Source organism: Papaver somniferum, chromosome 11 (assembly GCF_003573695.1).
Source record: "Papaver somniferum cultivar HN1 chromosome 11, ASM357369v1, whole genome shotgun sequence".
Classification (NCBI taxonomy): Eukaryota; Viridiplantae; Streptophyta; class Magnoliopsida; order Ranunculales; family Papaveraceae; genus Papaver; species Papaver somniferum.
Genome location: NC_039368.1, coordinates 114,136,324 through 114,158,838, shown reverse-complemented (window position 1 = coordinate 114,158,838; position 22,515 = coordinate 114,136,324). Strand labels below are relative to the sequence as shown.

The following is a 22,515-nucleotide window of genomic DNA, read 5'->3' as shown; positions in this document are numbered from 1 at the left end:
CTTGCACGTACACAACAAGTAAGCATATGTTCAATGGACTTGTATAATACACTCTTCTAATTCTCCTGCATTTGAATAGACAGATCATGAAACCAAAATTGTTTTCATTGTATTTTTGCTATTTTTTTTCGATGAAACCAATTTGTTGGTGAAGTAGTTACTTGTATTTTTCCTTATGAAGGTTTATCTATCTGGAGTCTTGTTAATCTATTTATATCAGCATATAATGGTAGTATATTACATCAAAAAACCCAAAAAAAAGAAAGATAATATAGCTTACAAGATTTTGTATTGAATCATTTTGTGACAGGTTTAGTGGTCGAGAGGACTTATCTTTGGCTCATTTTGGTAGTTTCTTGGAATTTTTGGTTTTTTATTTTTTTACTTAGATGGTCGTTGTTAGCTGGTATCCTTCATAGTAACATTAATACTGTTATTGTTATTATTTGGTTATTTGATGCGTACTTTTATGTGTTTGCAGGTTATGGTCAGTCTACAAAGTGGGTAACTACTTGGCAGAGAAGAAGGTGAAACTCCGCGATTTTACATTCGACATCCAGTATGGACTTGAAATTTTGAAGGGATGCTTGGATACATAATGGGTAAGCATGGGTTATGCGATTAGCTTTGGGCATAACAAAACTAGTTCTCTCATTTTTCTTTGTGGTGAAGTTAATATAGCTCCATATTTTCTCGATATTATTATTTGTGCTGAAAATGCAGAGATAGGTAATGTAGTATGTACTTGCAAATATTTTGCAGAGTATTATCAGCTCGTATAGCCTTGCCTCCAACTTAAACAACGGGGAAGAAAATAAGTTTAGTAACTTTGTGGTGGTCAGCACTTTGTTTAGCTACGTTATATATGTTATGTTTTCAAAGCTTTGTGAAATAGCATTTAGGCATGCCATGTAAATCATGACGTTTCAATGACGTCTTTCTATCAATGAACAGTATAATACCTCTTGTAATTTTTCTTACAGTTGGATAGACATTTTGACGAAACCAATTATGTTTTCATCTTATTTATGATGGAACCAAAAATGGTTTCATCTATTTATGATAAAACCAAAAGGGGCTTCTATCTAATTTTTTCTAATTAAGAAATTTTTGCTATCAACATCGCTTTTGCCTAGGCCATTCTGAAAAGGCACTGTTGGTCATGAGCCATTGTATTTTGGGAAGGAGGTTTGTGTTTATTTTTAGTAATGGAAAAAACACCATAATCTTTGTGATCACTAATAGGATATAGGTATTGTGTGCATGTTTTATCGGAAAATTGCGACCAACTTATGTTTCTCCCATTAGTGTGAAGAAGTATGTCTCCTGGTCTGTTGAGGCGCTACCGTTGCCGCTACAACCTTTATACACTTTTCTATTTATCCCATAAAAAGGGTAAACCTGTTGCCGCTCCAAATTTTTTTTTGCTGGTATCTTTCTTTCTTAATAGTGTTCATTGACATCTTACTTCTAAACTTTTATTGAAAAGGGGTCATGTTATTTCCTTACTGGCTCGCGCATATCCTAAAGAACCCAGATTAAGGAGCATTGAGAATTCGTTTCTCCTTGGGACACTTCTTGTTCATGCAAGGTAAAGCTCTCTTGATACTCATAAACATTTGCACGAAACCAATTATATTTTCATCTTATTCTCAAGGTAAAGCTCTCTTGAAAATTCGTTTGGTTTCATCATAAATACGATGAAACCAAAATTTAGTTTCATCGTATTTTTGCTAATATTTGTCGACGAAACCAATTTGTTGGTGATATAATAACTATGTTGAGACGAGCTTTGGTTTCACTTTTTTTTAAAATTTTTCTTGACGAAAGGAATATTGTTGGTGATACGATAGTTTATGTTGAAACTGTTTTTTAGTTTCATCTAATTTTGTCGCACTTTTTTTATAGTTTTTGGGGACAAAACCAATCTTATTGGTGATACGAGAATTTTATGTTGAAACAAATTTTGGTTTCATGTTTTATATTTGTCGACAAAACCAAATTGTATTTTATTTTTGGAACCAATTTTGGTTTTTCATTTTGTTGATGAAACCAGTTTTGGTTTCATTTTGATGAAACTAGTTTTCGTTTCATCAAAAAAAAATTCATCATATTCTTGGCAGCAACGGTGGTGCTTGTGGTTGGCGATGGTAGGCGGCAACGATGCTGGTGGTCGGTGGTGGTAGTGGGCGGTCAGCGGTGGTGCTGGTTTTGGTCGGTGGTGCTCTGCGGTGATCGGAGATGGTCGGCAGCAGTGGTGCTGGCTGGTAATAGTGCTACAATGACGATGGTGGCGCGGTGGTGGCGGTGAACGGTGGTGGCGCCGTGGTGGTGGCTGTCAGCGGTGGTGGAGGACGGTGGCGGTTGCGGTCAGTGGTGGTGGCGCGGTGGTCGTGGCGGTCGGCGGTGGTGGCGCGGTCGCGGTGGTGGTGGAAGATGTCGGTGGTGGCGGTGCAGTGGCAGTGGTGGTGGGGCGATGGTCGTGGTGCGGTGGTGGTGGTCGACGAAGATAGTTGTAGGTGGTGGAAGCGGTGGTGGTGGTTATCGGCGATGGTGGTCAGTGGTGGTGGCACGATGGTGGTGTTGCTCGTGGTGTGTCGTTGTTGGTAATAATAATATAATAAAAGTTAAAGGTGGGTTGATTTTTGTTTTTATTGCAGTGATTTAAATTATAAGGGTAATATAGATAATTTATGTTAAATGGAGTTTTTGTGAACAATTTGTTTTGGACCTTTTCTGCATGTATAGTGACACCTTTGGTGTTGTAACTCGCGGGCTATTGCTCCAATCTTGCTCTCACCTACTGCTTGTTACAATTTTTTAATCTCTTTTTGTTATCTTTTTCTTATTTCAACCAGTACTAGTCTAGTTTATTTTCTTTGTTTTTAATTTGGGTTTTCTAAGGAATTGATGGGTAGGTGACCCAATTCATGGGGAATGAATCAAATTATTTTAACCAACAAGGCAAATTATCTATGTGTAATTAAGATTTTTGATTCTTAGGAATATAATTCCCTCCAAAATAATAGATTTCTACTACACTGGTCCAATAGTGCAACGGAATTGGATTCCAGAGCAAAAAAGAAAGTAATTGAAACACCTCAACATTAATTTTTTATATTTTAATTCAATTCCTTGGAGTTTAATTCCAAGAATTGGATTACCCCATAATTGAATCCCTATAAATATGAAACCAATAGAGGTTGTTAGAGCACTGCTCGTTCGAACTCATAAGTGTTGCTATCTCAAGATTGTTTGTTAAGTTAAGTTGATAAAACTATATACTTGTTTTTTTAGTTTACTTATATCTATGTCTCAGATTAGGATAGAAGTGTAGTTGAGCTTTAGACCTCACGACGTTCACCATTTGAAGAAGAAAATCTACTGAAGAGCTTGGAGGAACTTCCTCGACAAAAGGTATACGGAGACCAAAACTTATATATCACTAGAAGTCCATTTTATTTTATTTTCTAATGAGACTAAGTCGTATAATGATGCAGATGAGCAAGTTATAGCAAGCACGCTGGATTATTTGGAAGTTAAGGACTCGAGTGTGGTAATTTAGCTCAAGAGGAGTCCATTTTGATGGGAAACGGCCCAAAGATCAAGACATGTTGATCTAAAAATCCACATGGTCACCAAAATTTAGCCAAATTCCATCGTTTAGGGCTTCAAAAGGACGTTTTTGCCGTTTTAGGAAAGTTTTTGTTTTCTTAATAACTTCTTCTTTAGGAATCCATTTGGGTCGTCGTTTGTGGCATATAATTTTATTTTTCAAGTAATTTAATTATTTTAGATAACCTAAGATTTGCCAAAAATAGCAAATTAGGCTTTGAGTCGGTTTTTGGTTGTTTTCATCCTTTCTTGTTGCACAAGTTAGGTTTTTTTCCCCAAGTCTATTTAAGAGTCTGCAAAGTTATTATTCTGGACAGTTAAATTTGATTATTATAATTATTTTATTGAACTTGTTCAAGTTTAATTCTGATTTTTATTTATAGTCCGGAAACCGAGGTCTAAATAATTATCTCTGTTATAGTCGTTATTCTTAGGAGTAATTCGAGGTCTGAACAAATTATCCCCTTTCTTTATTTTCAATAATATCCGCTGCATTAGTTTGGTTACCAGAGCCGAGTCGATTTTAGGGTTTACACGATGCCTCCAAGAAGAGTACAAGTCGGTGAAGGTAGAGGTCGAGGTGGAGGTCTAGGAGGTGCTCCAGAAGTTATCAACGTTAATGAAATAAGACAACAATTAATAGCAGATATCGAAGGTATGTTGATTCGACGTAACATCCTGCATGAAGAAGACGTATAAGACGAAATAGAAGAAAAGGTAATGACAACACTTTTGCTAATAGAAACCGACGTGAAGATTCTGAACGTTGGAAGACAAGAATAAAAGTAGAGATTCCAGAATTTCATGGTGGTTTAGAACCGGAAGAGTTTCTTTCTTGGTTGAATACGGTTGAGGAAGTCTTGGAATTTAAAGATGTGCCAAATAACAAACGAGTTTCATTGGTAGCAACTATGGTCCATGGGAGAGCTAATTCGTGGTGGCAACAACACAAACTTCAATGAAGTCGTAAGGGAAAGGAGAAGTTAGTCTCGTGGGAGAAGATGAAAAAACACATGAGAGATGAATTTTTGCCACATAACCACGTTGGCATGATGTACCAGCAGCTGCAAAACCTACAAAGGAACACGTTCTGTCGATGAGTGTACAAAGGAGTTTTACCGACTACTTACTCTTAACGACCTGTCGGAGATGGAAGCACAAACAGTGGCTCGTTATATAGGTGGTCTACCACCACAATATCAGGTTACACTCAACATGTTTGACTGTCTTTCGATTTCGGATGCACATAATAGAGAAAGGCAGATAGAGAAGCAAGCGGGGCGTAGAAGCTCGAGTTGGGGTACCACTTTGGCAACATCTCAATTGAGTAACCGTGGTACTTCAACAACATGTACAACTAGTAAACCTAATTTTGTATATACATCAAATAAAATCCCAATTAATACTTTCGAAGGCCGATGTCATAAGTGTGGGGAACATGAACATAAATAAGGTGTTGTTCAATGAAGAAAACAATAATGATGGAACTTTTGATGATGCTTCTGAAGATGATGACCCTACTGATGAAGTTTTTTACGGAGATCAAGGAGTCAACTTTGTGGTGAGAAGAATCTGCCTTACTCCGTGTCAAGAAGATGATGATATGTGGTTTCGTACTAATATATTCCAGTCAACTTGCACGATCGAAAGGTTTATCGTCTTTTTATTGACCCTGGAAGTTGCAAAAACCTGATTGACGAAGAGGTTGTGAAAAGGATTAAGCTGGAAACCAAGGCATATCCACATCCTTACAAGCTTTCATGTCTCAAGAAAGGGAATGAGGTAAAAGTAAACAAACGTTGCTTGATTTTCTTTTCAATTGGTAACAAATATAAAGATAAAGTCTGGTGTGATGTTACTAGTATGGATGATTGTCATTTGTTGTTGGGTCTCCCATGGGAATTTGACAAAAAAACTAGTCATGATGGTTATAAGAATGCATACAGTTTTTTATGAGACGACGTCCGTATAGTACTTATACCCATTAAAGAGATTGTTCCTAAACCATCCACTGTAGAAGTTACCAATCTCTTATCGTTCAAGCAGTTTGAAGATGAGATAGAAGATGCAAGTGAAATATATGTGTTGATTGGAAAAGAAGAATATGCTGAAAGTAATATCCCCATTGCAGCTCAACCCTTAATTAAAGAATTTTCGGATGTCTTTCCTAACGAATTTCCTGATGAGTTTCCACCGCCCCGGGATATTCAACATCGCATTGATCTAATTCCTGGATCAAGCTTTCCAAACAAAGAACATTACAGAATGAGTCCTAAAGATCATGAAGAACTTCGTCGCCAAGTTGAAGAGTTGTTACAAAAGGGACTGATCCGACAAAGTCTTAGTCTGTGTGCTATACCAGCCTTGTTAATCCCGAAGAAAGATGGTACATGGAGGATGTGTGTTGATAGTCGTGCTATCAACAAAATCACTGTCAAATACTGTTTTCCTATTCCAAGGTTGGATATCAGTTGAGTGGAGCGAAGGTGTTCACCAAGTTAGACTTAAAAAGCGGATACCATCATATAAGGATTCTTAAAGGTGATGAGTGAAAGACTTCTTTTAAAACTCGAGTGGTTTTATATGAGTGCATGGTTATGCCATTTGGTTTGACCAATGCACCAAGTACATTCACGTGTACCATGAATCAAGCACTGAGACCTTTTATAGGTATTTTTGTGCTTGTTTATTTTGATGGCATTCTCGTTTATAGTGCTAATATGGACTTGCATGTCCAACATCTTCGAGAAGTGCTTTCTGTGTTATGCAGGGAGAAACTGTTTACAACTCTTAATAAGTGTTCCTTTATAACAGATCGAGTTTTGTTTCTCGGTTATGTTGTTACCAATGATGGGATAAAAGTAGACGAGTCCAAGGTTGAAGCTGTTAAAAATTGGACTAAACCTAGTACTTTGCACGAGGTAAGAAGTTTCCACTGATTTGCTTCTTTTTACTGACGTTTTATTCCACACTTCAGTACTATTATGGCCCCAATCACTGAATGCATGAAAGGAGGAAAAATTTCATAGTCTGACAAAGCTGATGAAGTCTTTGAAACTGTCAAAACAAAGCTGATTACTGCACCGTTTTTAGTGCTACCTGATTTCAGTAAGCCGTTTGAATTACATTGTGACACATCGAAGGTGGGGATTGGAGCTGTTTTGAGTCAACAAGGACGACCAGTAGCTTATTTCATTGAGAAGTTGAATGGTGCTAAGCTCAACTATAGTACCTATGATGTGGAGTTCTATGCAATAGTTCAGGCTTTGAAGCATTGGCGTCACTATCTTATTCATAACGAATTTGTAATGTTTTTTTATCATGATTCTTTAAAGCACATTAATAGTCAAGAAATCTTTCTTTTAGACATGGTAAGTGGGTTGCTTATCTGCAAGAGTTCACTTTTGTGCTGAAACACAAGGCTGGATCGCAGAATCAAGTTGCTGATGCCTTAAGTCGTAGGAGTCCGTTGCTCAATACTATGAGAAATGAGGTATTGGATTTCGATTCATATTCTGATCTTATTCAAACTTACCCGCATTTCGTGGAGATTGTGAATGTTCTCAATATATGAGCAAGAAGTGAATACCATATGCATGATGGTTTTCTCTTCAAAAGAAATCAGTTATGTATTCCAATTTCTAGTCTAAGGGTCAAGATTCTCAAAGATTTACATGACGAAGGACATATGGGTAGAGACAAAACTTTTCAACTTTTTTCGAAGTCGTATTACTGGGCTACCATGATAAGTGAGGTTGGAAGATTTGTGGATACATGTCGAATCTGCCAAGTTACGAAAGGAAAAGCGTCTAATGCAGGTTTGTATATACCCTTGAAAGTTCCAAGTCAACCTTGGACAGATTTGAGCATGGATTTCTTGTTGGGTTTACCTCGAACCCAGTGGGAAAATGATTCAGTATTTGTAGTTGTTGACCGTTTTTCAAAGATTGCGCATTTTACTGGTTGAAAGAAGACTACTAATGCACTGAAGGTAGCTGAATTATTTTTTTGTGAGATACATCATCTGCATGGATTGTTTTGTTCAATTGTTAGTGACCGGGACACAAGATTCCTTAGTTATTTCTGGAAGACTTTATGGAAGTTAGACAATACAATTCTTAACTTCAGTAGCGCATATCATCCTCAAAGTGATGGACAAACGGAAGTTGTGAATAGATCATTGGGTGACATACTACGATGTCTGGTCATAGAAAATCTGAAGAGTTGGGATAAGAAACTTTATCAAGCTGAGTTTGGATTTAATCGCTCAGTAAATCGTAGTTTGGGTATGAGTCCTTTTGAGGTTGTTTATGGCTACAACCCACGAGCACTAATAGATTTAGCACATGTTCCTGATTTGAAGAGAGTTGAAGCTAAAGCTGAAGAGCGTGTCCAATAATTGCAACAGGTTCACAAGTTGGCTCAAGAACAGTTAATTCGGGCTAATGAGAAATACAAACATGCGGCAGATTTGAAGTGCAGAGAGGTGAATTTTGAAGTAGGAGATTTTGTGTGGGCAATATTAACAGAGTATTGTTTCTCTGTGGGTGACTATAATAAGTTGAAATCACGAAAGATTGGTCTAGTGGAAATTATTGCCAAGATTAATCCAAATGCTTATAAGTTGAAACTGCCTAGCAATGTCCGTGCTTCTAATATTTTTAATGTCAAACATTTGGTGCCGTATCATGGAGATAATTCAGATGACGATGATCAGTAAAATTCGAGGGCGAATTTCTCTCAACCCTGAGAGAATGATGCAAATGAGCAAGTTATAGCACCCACGCTGGATTATTTGGAAGTTAAGGACCCGAGTGTGATAATTTAGCTCAAGAGGAGTCCATTTTGATGGGAAACGACCCAAAGATAAATACATGTGATCTATAGGTCCACATGGTCACCAGTATTTAGCCAAATTCCTTCGTTTAGGGCTTCAAAAGAACGTTTTTTCCGTTTTAGGAAAGTTTTTGTTTTCTTAATAACTTTTTCGTTAGGAGTCCGTTTGGGTCGCCATTTGTGGAATATAGTTTTATTTAGCGAGTAATTTAATTATTTTAGATACACTAAAATTTTCTAAAAATAGCAAATTAGGTTTGAGTCGGTTTTGGGTTGTTTTCATCCTTTCTTGTTGCACAAGTTAGGTTTTTTCCCCAAGTCTATTTAAGAGTCTGCAAAGTTATTATTCTAGACAGTTGAATTTGATTATTATAATTATTTTATTGAACTTGTTCAAGTTTAATTCTGATTCTTGTTTATAGTCGGGAAACCGAGGTTCAAATAATTATCTTCATAATCGTTATTGTTAGGAGATTGTTAGAGCACTGCTCGGTTGAACTCGCAAGCATTTCTATCTCAATCTTGTTTTTCAAGTTTACTTGTCAAAACTATAAGTCTTGATTTCTAGTATACTTATAGCTATGTCTCGGATTAGGATAGAATGTGTAGTTGAGCTTTAGACTTCACGGCGTTCATCGATTGAAGACGAAGAAATACTAAGGGGAGCTTGTGAAACTACATCAACAAAAGGTATGTGGATAGTTGAACTCATATATCACTCATAGTTCTATTTTATTCTATCTCCTATTTAGACAAAGTCGTATAGCTATACATACTTTAAATATACACATGAAAATTACTTATAAGCTAATAGTTTGTGTGAGAAAACTATTGTCGTCTTCTAAGAATATTTCAATGATAAAAATGGGATTTAAGAGCTAAAACCCATGCCTGGATACATTATGGTTTGTGTATTTAGTGTACCGACTATTTTATTGGAATTCAGGACCGGAAGTTTTCATACTCGTTCGCAAACTTATTCAACTGTTTAAGTCAGGGTACTTAAGTTTGCATACACATTTGCAAACTGATTTAACTATTGAAGCCCGGGAACCAAGTTTGCGTACCCGTTCGCAAACGGTTTCAACTGATTTCAGTCTGGAGCTAAAGTTTGCGTACCCGTTTACAAACGGTCGGCTTGTAACCAATGTCCGTAACTTAAGTTTGCGTACCCGTTTGCAAACTTAAGTGGTTCAAGTTATTAAATTTGTTAAGTATGATTTCATACTTGTTGAAGGGTGATTTTGGTTTTGGTTCTACCCATCCTAGCTACTCCAAGTGACCTCAGCTTTCTAGGAATAGTAAGAGAGAGAGAGAGTTGTCTTGACATTGTACCTTGTCCTTCCTTATATAGACTTTCCAAAATCTCATTCTTTTTATGACATCATGCTACATGTACTAAACATCCTTAATTACTTCTAATGCAATTCCTTCCTTAATATAACCTCTTCTTATTCATTAATTCCTTCCTTGTCCTTTCCATCTCATGCGTATTTTCTCATTGGGCTTGGGCTTAGTCCCCATGTCTCATGTTAGGTTTTCCATCCCTCTCGGGGATACCCTAAACCCGTTAGGGGTATTATTTTTCATGTATCAACATTAGTCCCATGACTATTGGGCTATTTCTAAATTAACCTGATAGTCATAGGATTTTTGTACCGCCTCCCCTATTTTTGTTTGGGAACCACGGATGGGGATTCTCTCCCTTTTTATTGGATCCACGATCCCGAGCGGCGTTTCATCTTCTACATCATGCAGTCCTTTCCTCTTCTCCTTTTAAGTTTCCGCCGGTTATTATTCCCACTTTGTAACCGCCACTTTCAAACCTGGAGAATTATATATATATATATATCCATTGATCCGTTCTCCCCTTATCTTTTCCATTTACAACTTCTCTTTTATTTATTCTTAACACCTATACACGCATCATATCTAGTAGTTCTACCGGCAGTAGTTCGTCTGAGGAATCTGATGAGTCTGAAGAAATAATGAGCGTGTGTTCTAAAAAGTTCGAGCACACAGGGAAGGACGAGATTCTTCTACCTCCTCCAGCAGATGGTCATTCATATACAATCGCGGAGTTTACCAGCGGCTCCAATCTAAAACGCGCCCTAAAGCTGAGAGGGCTCCGTGGAGGTAAGCACGTTATTCCTGTTGACAATATCTTAATTCCTCTCCTTCTAAACACTCTGTTTTTACCTATCCATCTACTCCCAGGTGGCTCTTGCAACCCGAATCGAACACCACGGATGCTTTCTCATTCAAAAAGGTGCCGCGAATGGCGATTCACCGTGGTGACTATGATCTCCCCACCATTTATATTGGTTCTAAATCAAAAACTCACCCGATATGGCCGCACTGTACATCTTATATTCGCTCAAATCCTAGTCACGTAGAGATTATTTGTCAGGTAGGTATTGATGAAGCTATAAACTCGTCTCTCAAACGTGAAGTGAAGAGGTTTGGGTGTGATTTAAACTGGATCTTCTGTCGTTGGGCTCCTCCTGCTCACAATCTCTTTACCGTGTGGGGAGAGGCAACCATATTTTTGGAGGATGTAGTCGCCCTTACATGGTTTCCTATCTATGGTAGACATTCATATGATGAGGCGGCAGTTTACGGAGCATTGACCGATGAGTAAAGGTGCTGCGGTATTATTTATTAGACTGCACAGATGCCTCTCGGAGTGAGTTGGTGAGGAAGGACCAGGTGCCGGTGAAAAAGGGAGAGGAACGAAAAATTATTGGTGCGTGTAAGAAAGAAGCGCCATCATCTGTCGCCAAAGGGAAGGCTGCGTTGGTCAACGAGAAGAAGAAACCCCTTTCGACGTGTCCATAGGGTGAGCTCTTGCTTGCAAGTTCTATCCGTGCTCATGAAGTGATTCATGGCTCGTCAACTCAAACACCGAGAACAACTTCTGAGTGGGTCACTTATACAAATCGACGTGCTTCCTTTCCTCTCTTGATTAAATATTAGGCTCCGTGGTTGATGGAAGGAAAATTACTCTATCCTAAGTGGAAAAAGAATGACCCTCGTGCTGAATTGGCTGCTTGTATCCTATTCTGGCTTTTCCATGATGTGTTCGAGTACGGTCCCCAAGATATAATCAAAAGTGAACTTGTGATGATGGCTGTGCTGTTATCTCGTGGCGTTTCCTTCTCACTCGTGCCAATGTTTTTAGGTGGCTCGTATTGCCATTTGGACTTGTTCTGCCAAGACCTCCAGACAGTGGGTTCAACTCATAAGATCGAAACCTACACCCTGACCTATTTTATGCAAGCGTGGTCTTGGGAGCATGTTTCCCCGTATGCGCCTGATCCTAATGAGTTAGCAGTTCTTCGCCAAGAAGATGTTGAACAGGATGACGGCTCGGTTAAGAGGGTTTCATTCACTTATGGCTACTCGCAGATGGCCCTTTGGAATAGCAGGGGGAAAGTGCCGAAGGGAGATAGCCCAATTCATATATGTGGCTAATGATTTTGTGTCGTTTCCTTATCAAGATGGTCGATCAGGTCCGGTGCATTAATATTTCACCGCGTCTCTTGACACAAAGATGGACTCGACAAAACTCTTGACATCGTCAGACTTTGGTTCGGTGATGGGGGTGTTGCCTGGTTATCTCGCGGGTTTTTATGCTGGTAAGTTCATTGCCATATCTTATAATCCTGACTGTGTGGCTCAGCAGGTTGGGTTTGATCAATAGATTCCCCCAAGGTTCCCTCCCTAGGGGAGCTCTGACATTGGGGACGTCATCGCCGGTTTTGATCGTTTTGTCCTCAAATGGGCAGTATGTTTGGGTGATCAAGGAATCAATTTTTCGTTTAAGCAGCCTATCCCGGAGCGCCCCTTAGCAATCACCGAAGGCGCCCATGACTACCAACTTTCCGTGCGTCATCGAGCTTTGAACTTCCTTTTGCGAGAACCATATCCCCCTCGCGACTTGTCTTATAAATACCTTCGGTCGCTTCATGCGTCTGATAGGATCAAACTTGATGATGTCGCAGGTGTCGTGCACCGACTTGTTCCTACTACCAAAGGTTGCCCTTTAGAGCCTTTGGTGACTTCTTGGGCTCCCCCTGAAGGTTCTGAGCCTACAAGGCCGAAGAAGGGATCGAAGTATTTTTCCGACCGTAAACCTCCCCGACCAGACGTACCTAGGCCAGTTGTTAGTCCCCTGGAAGTGCAGGTACTTGTCGCCCTCTCATAAGTTCTTTGTTATTATTTATACATATTTGATTTTTATTAAAAGCGAATGGTGGAATCATATTCTGAGGGAGCTCCTCTTTCCGATCATGTGGGGTGGAAGGCCCTTTCTTACATAATGGAGGAGTATCTGAACATGCCTTAGTGTGATTGGACTGAGAAGAGCCTAGCTAATATGGCCAAACGAAAAGTATCCAAATTGTCTGCTATGCGCCCTTGTTCTTCTGATAATATATCATCCATACAACCTCAGCAAGCCCGTCGGAGGAGCGCGTCACAGCCTCCTAGGAGCGCTAATGGCAGTCCGACTTCCTTATTCGTAGATTAGTTGAGGAATTTTAGGATCAATCTCTCTTACGAGACTGGTTGGGTATCCCCGCGTATTCACATATCATCTGTTCATCCTCTTCGGGCCAACACTGTCCATGTTAGGTGAAGGCCTCCGGTGTCCCCTAGTGCCGTTTTGCAATCGATGAGCCTGTCTGGGTCTAGCCGGTCGGTTTTTGGTGGGTTCTCATCCCACGTGGCACCACCTGTTGGTGATCCTGAAGGTAATTTATGGAACCTCCTATTTAGTACGTATCTTCGTTTTAATCATTCTTATCACTTCTCTCTCTCCTTTTTTTTTATTTATAAATCCTAGTTATTCTTCGCAATGGTGCTCATTTCTCATTTTTTCAGGTTCCGCTAGTGACTCTGAATCGTCTTCTAGTTCTTCCATGTCTCGTCCCGAATCTGTTGATTTTCCGTTCGATTCATTAATTTCTGAGGTTAGTCTCTTGTCTTTTCTTTTGCATTGTGTTTTCGCTTGCTTGCTAAAACTTCGCCACTGGCACTAGGATATGGGTAACAAGCGCAAAGTGAACACTAGACCTGAAGGCCCCAACGTAAATGGTGTGCAGCGTGTAGCCCCTTGTAGTGAAGAATATACAAAACTCGCTCGGCTGGATGGTAGTGTTTCTTCCATTCCTTTGGAGAAGCGAACTACCAGCCGCCTCCACCATGCCATAGAATCCCGAGGACGCGCAGCTTCGGTTCCCTTTAGTGGTGAGTGCTGCTGAGGCTGGGGTAGAACTTGCCACCATACACTAGTCCATGGCTTTTGGGTGCCAACTGTTTTCGCCACTATTTATAGGGACATTGTGGAGTGTGGCGGAGGTCACATTGTGAGGGCAGATCTTCTGGACATTTGCACTTTGTGCTACATTACTAAAAACCTTTTGGAAGTCGCCGACCAAATCACGCGGGTAGGGGATGATCCTGTTGATGCAGCGACAATGCATGGATGAGAGACTACTGTGCGGTCAGCGGTCAATATTAGGTTTCCGATAGGGTGGTTGGATGATATGTTGGTAAAGGTGAAGAGTCGTAATGAACCTCATGTTCGTCTCACGAGTCAGATTTCTAAACTGGAGGAAGAGCTGGGGAAGCGTTCTATGACGAATGCCAGCAAGAAGAAGGCATTGAATCAATTGGTCGCTGATGTGAGGGTGACTAGCGATGAGGTGATTCGGGATGAAACCGCGGAGGAGGCAGCTCGGGCGGAGCTTGAGAAGAAACGACAGGAGTTGTCTGCGCTTCAGACCGCTTAATGCATTGATCTTATCTTTATGTTTCTTTGGTTATATTTATTAGTTGGGTTCTTTAAGTGTGCTCTCCTGACACAACCTCAGTCATACGGCGTGTTATTTCAGGTAGGAACTTAAACCTTGATTATGCCTACTGGCTTACTGAGTCACAATATTGAACACAGAGTTGGTTATTTTCCAGCATGGACCTGTTCATCGTTGGACTGACATCCAAGATTTCAAACTTTATCACTTGTGCTGGTGAGGCAGCAAGATTTGAAAAACTTGATATAGACTGCAGCTTTAGAAATCTAGTTATAGGTTTAAGTTCAACTACCAGAGTTGAACTGACATCATAACATCAAGAAAAGATAACATTTACTGCTAAGATGAAGGGGTCTTAAAATTTCCCATTGATATTTTGGACCCCAATTACACGTTCTTATGATTAAATGGTCGTTATCCACAATCATTTATATGTGTACTATTGTTGACGAAGTTATGATCATCGTTTAGTTTCCTGCAGGTTGCAGTGCAACTAGAAAGTGCATTGAGCAGAACTGCTTCTTCTCTGAAGGCTCCCTTGATTGCCATGATGACTGTAAAAGTTTGGATTTTACATGAATTTGCAGGAAATAAGTGATTCTTGCTTCATTGAAATGGGAAACAGACCAAAAGATTTTTTCTTCTAGAATCTAGAATTAGTCATCTATTTAACGACACTTGTGTTTTTGTGTATAAGCTAATCTTCTTATATGCACGTAGATACGAAGAGAGTGAAAAGAGTAAGGTTAAATAGACTGAACCTGATTGCCCAGTAATTGGCAAACCTAATCGTTATGCACTACCAGCGAAAGAAGCCTTTCCTCCTACTTGTCAGCATATTGCATTCCACACAATTTTTATGTTTATGAGGAAGTTTGGATTAACTTTAATGGAAATATTTTTCTGATGGGGAGGTGATGTGCAGTTGAAGAACCCAAAACTTAATATGCATTTTAGAATTTTCTTGCAAGGCTGATGGTGGTAGTTTCAACTCATTTAGACAAAAGAAACAGGACACCCACCGGAGAAATTTGAAGCAAATAAGAAGCAAATAACCTTGTTGGAGGTAGGTTCCTAGAAGATCTTGTCTTAGTTGCTTATTGCTTTTCTTTTCTTCAGTTGTGAGATTTCGTGTGGTTATTGCCTTTCTTTGTTGTTTATTGCTTATGTCTATGCAGAGCTAGTTGCCCATGCAATCTTGTTAAATCTGATTTCTGAGAAGGTCTTTGACTCCTGTTGCAATGGTTACACCAATTGAAGTCAGATCACACCCTAAGTTGTCCCTGCCATCTCAGTCCTTACCAGGAGAGTTAAGGAAATCAGGTATACACCATTTCTGGGTATATCTCAATACTTCTTATTCTATTCCCAATGAAACAATGGAAGTTTTTATTTTTCTTTTGTACTACAAATGAGCAATTGTGCTCATTTCTTCACTAATAAACTATTACATTCACCGTGATGATTACCATGTCTACCTTTACTGTGTGGTGTTTTTCTAAATGTTTACCATATGCCATAACTGTAAATCAACTTCGCAAGGGTTGATGACCAACAATTAGTCATATCTGGGAATAATGGTGCCCGAATTCGGAATTTTAAGTCGAGAGGCTGCTTGAGAGGGTCAGATTCTAAGACAGATTTCTTATGTGTTGTAACACACCAAATGTACAGCGACAGTTCTCAGATTATCCAACACAGAATGTGTCCCGCGACATGGACTTCGCGAAATTATCTAAGAAACCCAGCTGATGCGTGCTCTAGTAATTTGCATAAGTTGCGAAGTGGAAAGATAAGCCAGGCTGAAACCTTAATTAAGAATATCGTGTGCAATGTTTAATGCTCCTCTTGCTAACAACAATGACGTGGATCAAATACTGAAGGATACACATCCTCCTCTTGAGTTCAGCCCCAATAATCATCAAAGAAAAGAGAAGCAAATCAATAGAACTTGAACACAAACTAAGATCTCCATAATTCAAAAATATATACATTTCATAAGGATGCAGGTTTCGAAGATGAATAAAATGTACAAATCTAAATATCAGTTAATTGATTTTACAGTAGCAATATCCTCTTTATAGCATCAGTCTAAAATAATCCTTAGGGTTTAGCCATGTTGTTAGTTGCAGCAAGTCCTAGCTTTAAAACATAATTTCCATAGGTCCTCTTCACATTAGGGTAACAGTAGGAATAGCTGGAGAACTGCACTAAACGGCCGACAGAAGCCTAACAAAATTTACTCGGATACCCAAGAGTCAACTCAAGTGATTCCAGTTCCCAGGGCAACGGCTAAGAGTCTAAGACAACATAACCCAATATAATAAATTGAAATTGCTGCAAAACAGTACTCAATGCAAAGAAAATTTTGGCACTGAAAAACAGAACAGATCATCTCCAAAACCTTACATTGTTAACATGCACTGTCATGCTCCATTGTTTAAGCCCGACTCCCAGGGTAAAAGTACTCGACGCTGTTTTCTTTAACCTTAAAGTGGAAATTGTGCAACTTGCTTCTTACACCCCCATGCTCATCGATAGCTCCCTTGTTCAGAACTGTGAGCTGTAGTAGGAAAGGAGATGCTACCCAAAATTTAGAATAAAATCAAATAGTTTCTGGTAACGCAGGCCCTTACACTCCAAAAGTGTATAGAACAAGGGACTGCAAAAGCAACTGTTTTGAAAACATAGTTTAGACCTTTGATGATAATACCTGTCCATGGACATCCGTAGCCAAACCAGTCACCAAAGGCTCTGCATTTACCACAACGTCCGCAAGGTATTCCATCTGAAGAATGAGTGTCGGGCCCGTCTTGCTTGAATAGATGTCATTGTGATTCAATACAACTAGAGAACAACCCTGAGGGGACATGAGAGGAAAAGTATTGTTACTAATGGGAAAGAGAGCAGGAGCGAAGAAAGTTGACAGATATATCAATAAACAAGAAAAAATGGGGATTGCCACAAAGACTTACATTTTCCGAAGTTAAGGTGTGACAGTAATGCAGAAAATCCAAGACATAAGTTGAAGACCCTTTAGCAGCCACTTCTAAAAGAGATAAATCATCCATCATAACGGTTATGCATCTATTTAGTTCAGGTGAAGTCGAAGCATTAACTTCCACGGATTTCTGGATTTTTCGATACAAATCAATCAATCCACCTCCAACACCATTTCCTTCATCTCCATCTATCAACGAAACAAATCAAAGTCAAATTTCATACACATAAGTGGTGTTGATATTTCAAGGGTATAAAACTTGACAATGTGGCTCATTTCTATAGAAACTGAAATAGTTACACACATACAGACCCAAGTGTATGGACTTTATCTGGGACTATAACCTTAGACTGCAACACTGTTGGTTATGATAATGTCCATGACTATAACTAGGTAACTACTCATAATCCAAACTAGTAAATGGATTTTACCTGGACATTCGAGCTTAAGCATGTCGATGAATATGAATTTACCATTTTCTCTCTGTGCGACCAAGTTGCATCCCTGATATCAAACAACACATTAGTGAAATTCCATTAATTGACAGTGAAATTGTTTGATTTCTATAAGATATATAGATATAGAAAGAGTAAAGAGCTTACCAGTTTTCTTAAGATGCGGTCGTAATGAGAGAAAGGCTTCGAAAGAGCAACAAAGATAACGACTTCAGAAGATTCGATGGAAAGAGAACGCTTAATGAGGTGATGAAGAACAAAAGCTCCACTAGTCTCAACTTGATCTTCTATCAGAATAACTCTCCCTTTGGAAGAAGGAATATGAACTAGGGTTTCATCCAATAGGTTTAAAGATCGCTCCATTCGATTCTCTCAACTTTTCGCAAGAAAATACTAGCAAAGACGCACGCGCGATGCAAGTGCCGTTCTGTTTCAAAACCCAGAAAACACATCATTTTTACCCTCTATTAGTACAAAAATAAGAGTTACAATTTGTTCCACAGCTCCAGTATCAACATTATTTGCTCTTCTATAAACTAACAATATTATGGTATTAACTAGGATCGATATTGGAAAATTGGCCAACTCCACAAATTTTTAATTGTCCATCTGTGTATATATCCAACTCGATCCACTTTGTAGCCACCTGACCTTCATGTTGGCCTAAAGGTTCCAAAATCAAAAGATTTCAGTGCCTTTCTGTCCAAACAAAAAAGGGTATAACTTGCATCAAATGCAGACTGCAAATAGAAATCCAGACCAAGAGTTTTAATACAGGTTTTTCATAGTAATCTATAAATAGATTGCATTAACACTTCACAGAACAGTGCAAAATACTAACAAAGTTTAATACTCTTGAAACTTGGCTTTAAAAGCCTCTATTTTACGATACTTATCAAGGACATGAACTTAGTGGCACTGAAATTATATGCCATTTACAAAATCAATTACTGTGTGACAGTGACAGTTAGAAGCTTATACTCAGCTACTATACAGTGAAGGAAACATGTCTAGGAAAAACAGCCATACAGTGCTACATTTATTTTATTGTTGTATAAAGTGAGCTAGGCTCATCAGCCTGTTTTATGTAGAAGCGGCGTTGAAGTTCTACACTCTAAAGTTGTTTCAAACTAAATGATCACTCGAAAGTTTAGCATACTTCAGCTTACAGTGCAAAAAGGCTATCAACTTTCTCTCTAATCAACATTTTATCCTTTTTCTCTATTTCCTGGTTTTCTCATTAATGAACCCCTTCCTCCTGTCTATTTCATCTCTTGTTAAAACCAACATAAATAAAGTTAATCACTATCAAATCGTAAGTCATAATAACCTTTTGTTGTTAACTTGATCATGAGGCTTCTCTTTAACCAAGTAAAACATTTTCTTTGTCAAAAGACTCAAAACCACCAGAATCTTTCTTTTCAACTCTTCAATGGGATTTCCCAGTCTGACTGTGTAATAGTTCATATCTCAATTCTGTTGTTGGTGCATCGTCGAGTTCTTCGTTGAATGAATTTGTGAGTTGTGAGTTTTAGTTCAGAAGAGAGCAGGTTCTCCTATGGATTATGCACTACATTGTTATACAGTTGATTATCCTAATCCACTTCAATAAAGAAACAAATCGAACCCCGTATTCAATAATCAACGTATAATCACAAAAATCAAAATTTTAAGAACATGAAGCTACTATGATGCCGTACAGCTAAATTTCAGTCCTGCCATCATTCCTGGAAGGGTTACAGCAGAACCAAGCAATCCCCAACTGCACATATAAAACGACACCAAAACTCTAAAAATATTTTTCTAATTAATCCCACTGAAGCCCTACTTAATTAAGCCCACTGAAGCCCTACTTAAACAAGTATCTACCTGTGGTGTAATGCTTCCACATAGGCCTACTTAAGGAATTAGTGTTATGGAATTACTGCGATAGAAAATGCAATTTCTATCATAACTAACATCTTGTACAATCATTCACAGTCACCTGATAGCAGTGGTGGAGCCAAGATTTCTAAATGGGGGTGGGGGGGCTAAAAAAAAATTTGGCAAACAAAGAATAAACCAAATAAATCTGATAATCGTACCTGTGCTCGCTATCACATGTTGTCTATTTGTCGCTGATGCCTGACTAAACTACCACTAATCTCAGTTGTCGGTTGTAAAAATAACCAAGGATCACCCCTGGTGAAATTTTATATTAAAAAGAAAGCCAAGCCTATACAAAATTACAGTAAGAGCATACCCAGGTCTCAAAACAAGGGTGTAACTGCAAACAAAAACAAGTCTGCAGAGGTATAAACTGCACTGTCAACCAATGCAGAAAGAGAGTAACACACTGCAGGTGCATAATCTAAAGCACAGACTCCCAACTCATAACCTTCTTTGACTGCAGACCCATAAACAGCGACTGCAGCAGTTTGCAACGGATCACCAAGCCTGCCACAGTCTAAACACGCTATAGAGGCAGGAAAAAGTAGGAAAATACCATTGCAAATAAACTGCAATACACTGCAGGAACAAAAACTGTGATGAAGGTGTCAACAGTTAAACTGTGATTACAACAGATTGCAAAACGAGAACTGTCTGCAAAGCACTGCGGCAGCAGTTACACAGTTCCAAGACTCCCATTGTAACCCCGCTTCACTGTCTAGAGAAGTCTGAACCATTGCAATAGCTCCCAGACTTGAGTAAGCCACTGAATTAGCAAATGTTATATAACAAACCCCTTAATTAAAATTAAAACAAGTTTCATGTCATCCAGAAATCAGAGCAAAACTATGCAATTTCAAAAAAAATTCATAAAACACCTAGATGCTAACTAGTTGTAGACAATTTCAATAATCAACGATTCAATATCATTGTATTAATATTAGGAAAGCAATAAGCCAATAACTCTCGTCTCTTGATCGAATTCGAAATCAAACCCCAATTAAATACCAAACCCTAGAAAATTAGAAAAACACTAAACACCAATCAATTTTTCAGAATGAAGTAACATGAGGAAACAATTGAGGTATTTGGGTACTAGTGAATGATAATAATGGATAGTATAAATGACCAAAAAGGCTTATCATTTTTATACTGTATTGTAAAATTTACATAACCCAACTTAACAAAAAAATGTTGTTACCACCAAAGGCAGTTCCTTTCCAACTCAGCCTGCCCTTAAACTTCTTAAACTCAACATCTAGACAAACACAAAACCCAGATAGTGAAATTATGATATTATGAGCACCCATCACTGTAAAACCTTATATTAACACTTAACACTTGTGATGACCTCTTTAAAATCCTAAAACTACAATCAATTTAAAGGCACTTCTTTGATTTTTATCAAACGCTGACGGAGCATTGTATACAAATGCTAAAGTGTTTCAAATCTGATCAAATACACTATAACCTAGACGAATATCCATCAATTCCAAGAGCTGACGAATCATAATCGTTGTATGACAATCTTTGTAAAGAACTGTACATGGCAGTGTGTACAGTAATTAAAGGTTTTAGTTTGCGAAAAAAAAAGGAATATATAGACAAGACTTACTCACAAGTCGTTGAAATATGAAGCTTTGAACTGAATGTCTGAATCAATGATTTCCGGAACAGTTTTGAAATTGTTCATAAAAAAAATCTCAGTAAAGCTTGCGGGCGTTTGAATTCTTAGGTTTCAAAGACTTGCTGGGGTTTTAGAGATCAACGCAAACTTCACACAATAGGGTTTAAATGACGCCTGGCACAAGTAGGAATTTTTTTAATGGGAAACTTCTTGTTTGGTCCTATGCCCATCCATTTTAATAGTTAGTTTTCGTAGGGCCCATCCTTATTTTAAGTTAGCCGGAGATCCATTTTTGTTTAAGAATTAATTTGTTTCCCTGCTAAATAATTATAAAATTCCACCTAAAACCCTATAATTTTAAAATAGTAAAAACAAGAAAAATCATCAAAATTCTATAAAAAGAAGAAGTAATTGAAAAAGTTTCTACTCTAACACAGTAGAAGATGATTTACAAAAAATCACCAACAACGAAAAAAAAATATATATATTACGAATAAATGAAATAGTAAGCACAAAGGTACATATGTGTTTTCCATTATTTTCTATTTTCATTTTTGTTTTCCACGCTATGATCCAATAATACATATATCTTGTATTGTGAAAACAATATAGCTTATGCTCGAATACCCATCGCAAATAACACACCGTTCGGTTTTCACTTTATAATCCGACAATACAGATTCACTATACTGAAAGAATCATAGGCTAATTATACCTAGAAAGCATAATCCAAGGGTATGAAATATATATATCGGTAAAACAAATATGTTCAGACTTGTATTTTGATTTTTCACAATGCGGGGTGTTAGTTTCAATTATGATATGATATTGCAGATTCACTATACTGAAAAACTTAGGTTATTTGGACCTAGCTATTTATGTAACAATGTACATAATATACTATTTTGGCAGCGTAATCTTCTTATACTATTTTGGTTGACAGGTTTCTTATGTTCAAATGTTGTTTGTTTGGTTTTTGATACATGCAATTGAAGTTCCTTTTATGATTCTAGAGTGTGATTTCCTATATTATTACATGAACTGGAATAGTATGGAGAGATTTATACCAACTGATTTTTGATAGAATTAATTACTGTTTATTGTTTGTTTCGGCTATGCAGGTATTGTTTGTTTCCATTTTTGATATATGCATTAAAGTTTTTTTCATGATCCTAGAGTGCAGATAGCATATAATGTAGCTATTATATGCATTTTTATGTGATTCTTTTGCGTTTT

The 22,515-nt window shown here is 38.2% G+C and overlaps 1 protein-coding gene across 6 annotated transcripts; it reads right to left on the bottom strand.

Moving 5' to 3' along the window:
- Positions 1-16,149: 16,149 nt before the first annotated feature.
- Positions 16,150-21,469, bottom strand: LOC113321455 (elongator complex protein 6-like). 6 transcript variants are annotated; one of them, XM_026569369.1, is made up of 7 exons: positions 21,268-21,469; positions 17,871-18,150; positions 17,700-17,772; positions 17,243-17,457; positions 16,981-17,127; positions 16,677-16,830; positions 16,150-16,165 (listed from the first exon to the last, which is right to left on the bottom strand). In XM_026569369.1, the coding sequence occupies exons 2-6, from the start codon at positions 18,084-18,086 to the stop codon at positions 16,708-16,710; spliced, it is 774 nt and encodes a 257-aa protein (XP_026425154.1). In that variant the 5' UTR covers positions 18,087-18,150; positions 21,268-21,469; the 3' UTR covers positions 16,150-16,165; positions 16,677-16,707. The 6 variants fall into 6 exon arrangements, with proteins under 6 accessions (XP_026425154.1, XP_026425151.1, XP_026425149.1 ...); XM_026569366.1 differs by lacking the exon at positions 16,150-16,165 and adding an exon at positions 16,219-16,567; XM_026569364.1 differs by lacking the exon at positions 16,150-16,165 and having other exon boundaries at positions 16,219-16,830.
- Between the last annotated feature and the right edge of the window lie 1,046 nt (positions 21,470-22,515).

Coding starts and splice junctions, on each gene's coding strand:
- LOC113321455 (XM_026569369.1), bottom strand. CDS start 18,086: ATGGAGCGATCTTTAAACCTATTGGATGAAACCCTAGTTCATATTCCT. Junction 17,458..17,699: donor GCTTAAGCTCGAATGTCCAG/GTAAAATCCATT, acceptor TTTCGTTGATAG/ATGGAGATGAAGGAAATGGT. Junction 17,128..17,242: donor ACACCTTAACTTCGGAAAAT/GTAAGTCTTTGT, acceptor ATGTCCCCTCAG/GGTTGTTCTCTAGTTGTATT.